General features: G+C 42.0%; 1 protein-coding gene across 1 annotated transcript; it reads left to right on the forward strand.

Moving 5' to 3' along the window:
* Window positions 1-3,514: 3,514 nt before the first annotated feature.
* On the forward strand, window positions 3,515-4,225 carry LOC4577567 (TCF3 fusion partner homolog). The gene is made up of 2 exons (XM_001237212.2): window positions 3,515-3,779; window positions 3,854-4,225. Exons 1-2 carry the CDS (start codon window positions 3,613-3,615, stop codon window positions 3,987-3,989), a joined length of 303 nt encoding a protein of 100 aa, XP_001237213.2. The 5' UTR covers window positions 3,515-3,612; the 3' UTR covers window positions 3,990-4,225.
* Window positions 4,226-11,137: the final 6,912 nt, after the last annotated feature.

Here is an 11,137-nt window from a genome sequence, read left to right on the forward strand (position 1 = left end):
ACATTTAACAGGAAACGCTGCTTTACTAACAATTTATAATTATAATTCCATTAGCTTTTTTATGTAATTAGGTCTCGTATAACTAAGAGAAACTATTAAAAATCCCAAAAATGAAATGGGTTCGAATGGGGATATTTGTCTAAATACGCCTTATTAAGGCTTCGATAGTATTTCCATTAATTATGCAATTAAAGCACATACTGTAATTATATCTTACGGATAAGTTTTGTTACGGTTTAACAAATATTGGTCAATTGTTTAACAGTATTCCTCATCTAAGGCTCTGTTCATACATACAAGATTCATGCCCATGTCTGGCGATCAGTTCATCATCAGGAAACAGCCCTTCATTGTACACATTCAATCAATCAATGAATCGAAAATTATAGAAAATTCGATTCGAAATAGAAGAAAGAAATATTTTCCCAGAAACACAAACATCATAATACAACTAATAAATTGAAATAAAAATTGATAGTAAAATAGTCCACAAAGAAATAACAGATTCTAGCAACTATCGACTTAATTTTGCAATGAATTTCATACACCGTTCAGCCTGCAGGCGCGCGGACCCAATGGTAAGAAAGCGCAAGATAGCAAACAGTAGAACTGCCAACAAACGTGCACTAAACGCTGATAGCTGCTATTGAATTTAAATGCTTCCTTCCCTTCCCTACACGCCCGAACAAACGTGTTACAACCCGCTCACACATCCGCTCCACAAACCGCTACAACATTGCAAACCATTCTTTGGCTGTCTATTTCGCACAAATCCTGTTACCCCGTGGTTCGATGAATGTTTAATTTCCAACCACCACTCTCCACTCTCCACCGGTAGGGCGCCTTGAAAGCAACAGCGCCTTGAAGAAAACGCACCGTGAGTGTGAGGATCCTGCTGTTCTTGCTGTAAGCGGGCACTGTACGACCGCGCCAGACAGCCCAGCTACACGCAGACGGCCTGGAAAGCTGGCGGGCAGATGATCAAATATTTAGTCGCTGTCGAAAAAGCAAACGAAGCACCACACCGTACCCGTATTTAGTTTTGGTGCGGTTACGAGAAGGATGGACGGGAACAACAACAAAAAAAACCCTTAAACGACCACAAAGCACGGAGCACGCAAGAGCCGCAAAATTAACGACCTGCGTCCGATCGTCCGATCCCTTCATGGTACCCGAGGGCAGAAGAATTAATTTGTCCAGTGTCGCGATGTGTCGTTCCGGGCGGGCAATTCGCGGCTACGCACACGCACACTCCCTTCCGTATGCGCCCTTGTCATCTTCCGGCCACGTGAAAGGATGCAACTTTTCGACCTTCGCTTTTTCTGTTTGCCATCGGTAAACCGTTGACGTTAGAAGGCTGTGTATGCGTGCAAAAAAGAAAGGAGAGAACGTTGGTTGGGCTTATCAAAAATTAAATAATCATACCATCCGGCCTAACACTTTGGAGGTGCCGCAGCTCCATAATCAAGCTTGCGTCCGTTGGCAAGAATCCTCTCCAGCTGGCCATTTCAGCGCATTTCATTTGGTAGGGGGCTAGATGATGGAGGATGCCGTTTTTGGACACGTGCGCTCAAGAAAGGAGGTAGGTAGCGTGTTCTGCACGAATCACTTTGATGTATATTTTTATGCTTTGGCTCTTACTTTCCAGTTGGATTGGGGCAACAGTAAAATCAACAGGTTTAGAGGATGTAAAAGAGTGTGCTGGAATGTTCTAGCACTGTCGTGAATGTGTTTGAAACGAACGACATGAGCACATCGTGTGTAATAATAGAGCATGAGAAAATAATTTGTATCTCATCTTCATACACTTCAATACTTGATCTGCATGGTTTAATGTTGTCAGTCAGTGTTCTATTCTGATTTTTCTACTGAAAGTCTTTGAGTAAATGATATCATGCTCAAGAGTGAATAAAACCAATCATACCAACACATGTTTATCATGTTTTAGCTTTTAAATTAAACTTTTTTTAATTTAAGATTATTTAAATGTTAATATTATAAATTATCAATGAAATAATCTTTTAATAATTTGCTAACAATTTAAAATTCTTTTCTTGCTATAAAAATATCCTAAAGAGAAATGTTCCATAGAAAATATCCTAAGCATGCTATAATTATACCATAATTTAACTGACAAGTCTGCAAAGTACTGCTTTACGACCGATATAAGACGAGCTGGCAGGCGTTGTATATCTTTCCTTATATCTGTCTGTTATCCGGTTTTGATTACTAAGGAATCCATATAACATGACAGTTAAAAAGTCTTAAATAACACTACTAAAAATCAGCAATCTAAGCAATGTTTAAAATTAGATTGCTGCATTATTTTTATTATGTGTTTGTAGTTGATAGGCTTATAGCTTAGCTTGCAGTCTCTGATGTAGATATGTGTAATTCTATACACACTTCGTATCCACACACTCACATCAATATGTGTATCAATGCACTTCACTGGCAACTAAAACTTTAGAACTTACCCGGGCTAAGCTAAGCCCTTTTACTTATCTTCACGCCTTTCCTTCGTGCAAGCAACACCAGCTTTCTAATGCGTTTTATATCCCTTTTCAAAACTTACCTTCAAACACACGATGCATTACGGGTGCCGATGTAATGCCGAGGTGAAACGCAAAAAGAATAAACAACCTTTGAACTTTCATTCGCGAGTGGTAGGGTGGAGGGAGATGAAAAAAGCCTGTATCTCTTCTACAGTCCAAACTTGTGAAAGTTAGTTTTCCAGTGGACACATTTTCACTTTAGACAGGTAGAGGAAAAAATCTCCTGCAGTAAGTTCAAGGGAAGTTTATTGTTTTTTGAATGACTTGTCAAAGATTAGTTACGAAGGTTTTTTTTGCCATTGCTATATAACCTTAGTGTAGAGCCGATACACTTCTTGCTAGCCTTGCATTAGCTGTAGTGATGTTTTTTAATAGGGTTGAAGATACTTATTCAGATTTTATGCACTAGAAAATAATGTCGATTATCCAAAGCATTTGGTTCAGTTTTGCTTTTTTTTTGTAGATTTTGTCCGCAGTAGCTACGAAGCTTCATTTTTGTGCTCAATAGAGTCCACTGTATATGTGAAGCAAAATAAAATAATTAAAGTTAAAGATAATATTCAAACCAATCGCTCCTCCGTTCTAGTTCTAGCGATGCTTTGTTGGTGGAAAGGGGAGGAACTTTCCTGTAGACGAAAGGTCCACTGAATTTTTCGCGGTTTGGTTTCCAAAGAGCCAAATATTCGTCAATCTTTTCGCGTTCACGCAGCTGAAACCCTTATGGCAAAATAACTACGGTTAAAAACCATGCAACGTAATTTAATCTTTTTGCAGACAAAAAACACCATACATAAGCAATATTACGCCCGAATAGATGGATTTTTTTTCCAATTTAACTTGCTTAAAATAAATTTAATAAATTGTACATAGATAAACGTCCACCGCACTACCATAGTGTAACGACAATTTCAACCATGAAGTTGTAACTGCCCGGGTACGCTTGCGCATCTGTCAGCTGTCAGCTGTATCTAAACATAAACAAACCGCATACAAATCGTGGACAAACTCGCACCTGTGCTATTCCCGTGCGCTGGTTTATTTTCTAATTTTTCCCGAAATGACCAGTGGAAAGCCTGTAAAATCGCACTCCGCAATAGTGAGCAGTGAAAGTAAGCCACGCGAACGCGCTCCGCTCGATACAAACGAAGCGTACCGCCGGGGCGTGAAGCTGCTGCACGAGAAGTGCAAAGCCCTGCAGCGCAGCAACGAGCGGCTTGTTTTCCGGTAAGTTTGGAGACGATTCTAGTGATCTACGGCCGTTTTTCACCGATGTGCTTTGACTTTATTCCAACCTACAGCCTTCACAGGGTACAAAAGATGACCAGAAGTCGCGCCCGGGATGTTGAGTTTCTGAAGGCCAAGCTGGACTCGCTCGGTGACGAATGGAGAACGGCACCAGATCCGATGGATGTGAAGGAAGAAGGGGAGGAATGATGGGACTACCCGTGAAATGGAACGTGTACATTATTAGGAGTACGTTTAAAAGGTATTTGTATGGAAATAAGATTTGGATTAAGACAAAGCAAAGATTTGCAATGAGTTTACAAACATTACAACCATAGAACTTCTTAAGAGCTACTACATAATTATAAAAGATTTTATGGTTTTCGTTTGCTGCCGTGGAAAGGCGCAAATCTCGCTGAATAAAACGTAAAAAACATATTTCAAAATACCATAGTGATTCCTCAAAAATGTTTTTTTCATCTGTAAAGAAATGTTTGTCTCTGTGTTAGTTTATGTTTACTTTACAAATGTTATTTTCACTTTTTTATTTCGTCAATTTTTTTCTTCAGTTTGCTTATGATTTCTTACCTTAATACTTGGCTCTAAACAAGTTTTTCTTCTGTTTATCGGAGTTATCTTAATGTTTTCGAACCATGCTATGTTTATTTTATATTTTCAATGTGTTTTTAAAGTTTCCCAACAAAATACTATCACTTATTTATTACTACATTGATTACTACATGGATTACTACTTTGATTATTTTGCATGTCACATTTTTAACGCAAACAGATTAAGTTATTACTTTTTAAATAATATAATGTTTTATATTATCCTACCCTATTACATTCGCGAAATTCTTACGCTAGTCCAACGCTGACGGATACCCGTCAGCGTTGGACTAGCGTGCTAGTGGTTGCTATGGTTCGTCGACCTGCCGAATCAGTTACTTGGTCAAAACAGGAACTGTATTAGTTCCAGGGCTGGAACAGGCTCAAATTTCATTTCAAATCTGCAACAAGTACAGATACAGATCTTGGATCGGAGTTAAGTCGCGAACTATTTTAGGATTGGTATCAGTTCAGATGCAGTTCCAGGACCGGTATGGGTTCTGTATCGGTTCCTGAACGGGTATAGGTTCGATTTGATGTCAGTTGGTGTTTCATCATTAGCTCCTGATATGAATTGAGTTTAATAGCTATTAGTTTTGGCGTACATACAACTTATTTCATTTAAAAAGGTAAAGTGAGAAATTGATGAAAAAATTAAAAGAAAATTCAGAAAAAACATTACAAATAGAATTTAAATTTACTAATCGAACTTGTGAGCATTACAATAAGTTTTTAAATTTGTTTTTATTTTTGAAAAGCTAATGCAGCGAAAATGTTACCTTGTTCCCTGTTACTTTTGTTCATATGTTTTTGATTCCATCCACCGAAACTATTAAATAGTCCTTATTGCTCTTTCTTTGTTTGCTTTACCCATTACCTTCCACTACCGCCATCGTCCGGCTAATGGTGAAATGGTAATTGTAAATGCTATCAAGCCCCATAAATCTGTACATCTATCTGTGCGTCTCCCTTTTGCGCCACGACTCGAACGCACGACAAAGCACGAACAAATAATCTCGGAAAGGAAAAAAATCTCGGGTTTTCGGTCCCGGGGACACCGTATAAATCCTTTCCCAATATCCCGAACCAAAACCCAATCTTTGCCGCTCGCGGTCATCCCGCCAAAGGATGCGGAGGGAGGAGTGAGAACTTCACACAAAGAGCCATCAAGGGGAGCGTGCATAATGATGATGATAGAAGCGATAGTGTGCGGAGATTGTCTTCGGTCCAAGCGGTCTCCTGGCGATTCCGTGTGAACGGCGAAAAAGGAGTTGTTGGCGATTTAGTGTGTGTGAGGGTCGCTATCGTATCCTTTCGTTTTCTTACTACCCACTATCACAAGCGACTTTTGTGGCCGTAACCGTAACCTCCGTCGTAAGCAGCCAAACAGCAAAGTCTGAGAGAATGAGACATCCTATTCCTTGCACAGTATTCACAGCTTTGTGCGCACCAATGTCCCACCGGCTAGCTGCCGCTGGCTAGGGAATATGGGAAGCGACCGCACCCGTTTGCTGCTGACATTGGTGTGTGCCTTTCCACCCGTTACTGTCTCGGCTTGGTGTTGTGGATGTGTCTGCTCGGAGCGGCACTGAAGTGACACTCCTCGCGAAGCATCCCAAAACCGAGAACCACCCAGAGAACCGGCTGATTCTGCACTTTTTCGCGCTGGCTCACCCTTCCCTTAAGGCGCACTACAAATCGTTCTTAAAAATCCCTACAAGCGACAGCGTGCTCCTTGCTCTACTACTGTACTGTGTGTTCTGCTGTTGTTATTGCTTGCCTTTTAGGGTTGAATGGTTAGACTGCCGGAAGCACAGTTGGTATTAGAGGCGGAGAGCAAAACGGTAAAGAGAAACAGACGCGCACTGTGGCGTGAATAAAACCGGACACTAGCTCTAGTGGCGGTTTTCGTTGCGTTGACCTCATTTTGTTTCCCTCCCAGTTGGCTGTGCGAAAATGCCCCCCTTTCCGAAGGCATGAACATCGAACCAGGCGCTGCAGCTTCCTTGGGAGAATGGAAGAAAATAAGAAACATCCTCTATTTGGTGATATTTTAAGTAGGCTAGCCGGAAATGAAGCACGATGCCTCATGCGGGTGGGAATAGTGTTTTATAACCCACCGGTGCAAATAATATACAGTGGAAAGGACATTGTCGTGCTTGTAAATTTCTTCACTTTTTGTGGTTATTTGTAGTGCTACATTTGCTGCACCGGACAAAGCTACATGGAGCTGCATGGTAAGTGATGTTAGACCTTTTTCCACCAAATTTATTTGAATTTATGCAGATTCTTTCCCTTTGTTTTGTTAACGGCACTTGTACAATGTATAAAGTTATTTTTATTGTAAATCAATACGACTGGTACATTCCTGTTTGGATAGAGGCAGTCGAAAGATTATGCGAAAAATCTTTTTTTTTCTACTAAAAATCAGCTACTGTCTAATGAGACCTTATTTTGTTCCATTGCTCAAAAATGTTAATTAAAAATTAGGCCACTTTATTTTTTTCTCATTATTTCTCGCCGAGTAAGTCACGCGAACAAATCGCTACAAACGCTTGGTTATTATCATCAACTAAATTGTGGTCCTATCAGTCGAATTATACTAGTAAATAGCAAGTAGCGTGTAGAGGTGTGCCCCAAGAACCAGAACCGCACGATTCATTCCGTTCATTCTAAAGAACGAACGACCTACGTTCATCTCATCAACGTTCATCGGTTCTTTATAAATCATAATGTATTGAGTTGTTCATTAAAAAGAATGTCTAAATAAAGAATGGCCTAGTACGCCAGGTCGTTCATTTCCTCCATTAGAAATATAAACGTGAACCGTAATAAATATCATCCTGGTCTGCCGGGCCATGTCACATCGACGTCCTCTAACGTGAGCATACCAACAAGAGAGAGAGAGAGAGAGAGAGAGAGAGAGAGAGAGAGAGAGAGAGAGAGAGAGAGAGAGAGAGAGAGAGAGAGAGAGAAAGAGAGAGAGAGAGAAAGAGAAAGAGAAAGAGAAAGAGAAAGAGACAGAGACAGAGAGAGAGAGAGAGAGAGAGAGAGAGAGAGAGAGAGAGAGAGAGAGAGAGAGAGTAGTATAAGCGATTTAAAACAACACAAATCTGAACGTGACAGTATTAGTTGAAGAAGAATATGTACTCTTGTTGGTCTGCTCACGATAGAAGCACGTCGATGTGACATAACCCGGTCAACAATAATTCTCCAGGATGCTCGGTCCCTGGCTGCAGGCTCCCATCCATGCAGACACCCGATCTCAGGTCTCGCTTCACCTGGTCCAGCCATCGAGTTCGCTGTGCTCCTCTGCCCCTTATGCCGAACTGGGGATCGCTGTCGAACACCTTCTTGGTGGGACATGAGTCCTACATCCTCATAACATGCCCCAGCCATCGTATCCTGCCAGCTTTCGCCACCGTCAGGATGCTCGGTTCGCCGTACAGCTCAGCAAGCTCGTGGTTCATCCTTCTCCTCCACGCATGCTCGAGCACACCGCGTAAGATAGTCCGGAGGATGCGTCGCTTAAACACGCCCAGAGCGCTTGCATCCTCCGCTCAGCTGGTCCAGGATTTGTGTCCGTAGAGGACCACCGGGCTAATCAATGTGCGATATATCTCACATTTCGTGCGGGCTCGAAGCCTTCTGGATCTCAGCAGTCGGTGAAGCCCATAGTATGCACGATTCCCCTGCACAATGCGTCTCCGGATTTCGCTGCTGATGTCGTTGTCCACAGTAACGACCGTTCCGAGAGAGCAAATCTCCTTTAATACCTCGAGATTGTCGCCGTCAACTAATACACTGCTTCCCAGGTGGTCTGAGTCACCGGCAAGCAGGTACTTCGTGTTCGTCGCATTGATTCTCAATCCAATTCTTGCTGCTTCGCGTTTGGGTCGGGTGTACGCCTCACTCACCTTCGCCGTTGTTCTACCGATTTCGATGTCATCCGCGAAGTCAAGAAATTGGAGAGACCGGTAGAGGATCGTGCCATGGATGTCGTTGTCTAGCGAACGCGCTTCGAATGACACCTTCCAGGGTGATGTTGAAGAGCAGATAGGAGAGCTCCTCATCTTACCTCAGATCCCTGTGAAATTCAAACGATTCCGACGTCAAGTTCGACACTCTCACCTTGCACTGTACCCCGTTCACTAAAGAGGCGAAAGAACTCCGTTGGAGCCAAAGCCTCTATAAACTATTCAAACAACATACCCCGTTCATGGTGGCTTCTAACAGCCGGATCAACTTCCCAGGGAAATGGTACCACTTCATGATGTTCCATAGCTCATTCCGGTCCGTTTTCTTTCTTCTTGTTGGCTTTTCGTTACTTTTGTTACGTGGCTACTACTTATTAATCTTAACATTTGGACCTTGGAACTTAGGACTCCGAAAATTTGATTTTGATGTTCTTCACAATGATGAAGTGTTTTATCAATCGCTGTTGGCCGCTGTACGATTGTATGCTAGGGGCTGTAACCTCGTTCATGCAGCGTCTTAAAACTAATATTTCACCCGTGGACTTTACCAGTTTGACATAAAATTTATGAAATTAACAGCCAACAATTTGAACTATTTCGGCACTGAATCTCGCCCCGTTGTGTCACCCCAATGTTCATTAGACGGTCGACTCACTTCGTCAGCTGCGTCCATAGTCGCTAAAGCGCAAGAAGCTGGGTTAGCGCACTAAACTTTCAACCAAAAACCAACCCCGCTACGGCTCTGGACGGCGCGAGCCATTCATCATTGTGCCGAAAGTAAAGAAAGTGGTCACCCAAACCGGTGGCACACAAATTAATCACTCGGCAAAACCCCCGTGCACGCATCGTTGCACAACATCGAACGTACCGGCGGTGCGCCATAATTGCATTCCATTTCGCAAAATTTACACTGTATGGCCAGAGCTTTCCGCACCGTCCGGACCGCACTGTGACGAATGCCCTCTCGGGTGGTGGTAAATGGTTCGTTATGCGGTTATAATGAGGTGGTGCTGATCGTCCACCAACTTATCGAAACGAAGATGGTGTGTGTGTACCTCATTGACGCCATCTCATCTCATCAGGGCCGTTCCTCGCCACGGTCGTTGTGGTTAAAAGGCGTTTGGAGTTCTCAGCAAACGGTTGACTTTTCTACGCGGCTCGGGCTCACAAGAGGGGTGGGGTAGTACAGTGCAGTTAATTGGATTTGCTACCGAGGACTGCAGCGATGGGGAAGAGGATAAAACGCGTACAGGTTGAACGTACGCTGTAGATGCTTGGAAGAAATGGTCTCTCACAAGGCTGGTGGTGCACCTTGGCTGGCTTCTGGAAAGGGAAGCGGTACTACTAGCGGATGTCCTGATTTTCTCGCATCCGGCGGTGCGCGGGAAGTGCTGACGATAATTCTTGGAGTAGGCAAGACCGATGCAAATTTACGCTGTGCACGGTTCGAAGTGTATTGATTGCAATCGGCAAGCAAGGATAAAAAAGTAAATATTACAGTCCAGAATGTTTAATTACTTGTATTTAATTTCTTATAAGACAGATTCCAAAATAATTGCATTAAAATGTGCTTCAAATCATTGCCAAATCATTTTAAATCTTCTAACGTCCTATTGGCAGCAGGGGCCAATACACCAATACGGGAACGACCGGTACATGCCCACCCATTGTAGACGCACGGATGAATAGCGATGCATTTGCTTCCTTCTGTGTAGAACAGCGGTGTCAAACTCAGTTGACACGCCATTCCAGCAGATCATAGAACAGCAGAACATTTATCTTAATTACATTTCAATAAGGTTGTCAATATCACCAAGTGCCTAGCTTTATTTTTTTAAATAGATATTGAGTTATTCTTTCGTACAATATCAACTATAACTATGTATAAAGGTCCGGGAACATTGCTTGTAATCGATAGTGTAATTTATATTTTCACTAGCGCATCTGGAAGCGGCAGATTGAAGCTTTTTTTTGGTCATCGAGGAAATGGTCGTGTCGGATCTCAAATCAATTAGTTTTTTCACCGTTTTTTAGGCGGATATGGGTGAAATACTTGCACAACATATTTGTCTATCAACTAGGAAGCTTTTACAGCTCAGTTTAGGTAAAACACAACAATTTTTTTGGAAAAAATTCTTCGATCAGCAGCCGCCAGATGCGCTAGGGAATATCGAAATGACACTAGCGATTACAAACTATGTCTCCTGGCCTTAAAGGCCCCTTATTTCCATGTAGAGTGCATATATTAACCTTTTCCCTATTTTATTCCTTCTTTTTTTGTCTTATTTCTTTTTCTTGTGTCCTGCTCTGTGTATCTATCAGCAAGAACGGTGAGTCGAACCGTAAGTGACACGGAAAATTGAACGAAGTTTCGATCAAGAAGACTTGATTTCTTCCAATTTTACATGTTTTGAATAGTTAAAAGGCTTCAAAAAGTAGAACGTTCATCAATTCGAATTAATTGACATGATTCCAATATTATGCTGTTCGATTTGAAGACGGTTGGTCCATTCAAACGGTCCATGGTATGATTATTGAGTTTCTCACAGACTTATGGTTCGTATCGGGATTAGCGTTAGAATAGTTGTTAGCATGAATTGTGTAGCTTTGATTTGTATGGATATTTTCTGTTATTTGCTGAACATTTTCTACCACTCATCTACAATAATGGATCTACAGTTTTTCACATTTAATTTTTACGGGTTTTTCTCGGGCCCTATCAAACTTCGTGTAGATTTGCGTGTTTGACATCTCTGGTGTCGTGGCTGGCGG

This window comes from Anopheles gambiae, chromosome 3 (genome assembly GCF_943734735.2).
Source record: "Anopheles gambiae chromosome 3, idAnoGambNW_F1_1, whole genome shotgun sequence".
NCBI lineage: Eukaryota > Metazoa > Arthropoda > Insecta > Diptera > Culicidae > Anopheles > Anopheles gambiae.

Coding starts and splice junctions, on each gene's coding strand:
- LOC4577567 (XM_001237212.2), top strand. CDS start 3,613: ATGACCAGTGGAAAGCCTGTAAAATCGCACTCCGCAATAGTGAGCAGT. Junction 3,780..3,853: donor AACGAGCGGCTTGTTTTCCG/GTAAGTTTGGAG, acceptor TCCAACCTACAG/CCTTCACAGGGTACAAAAGA.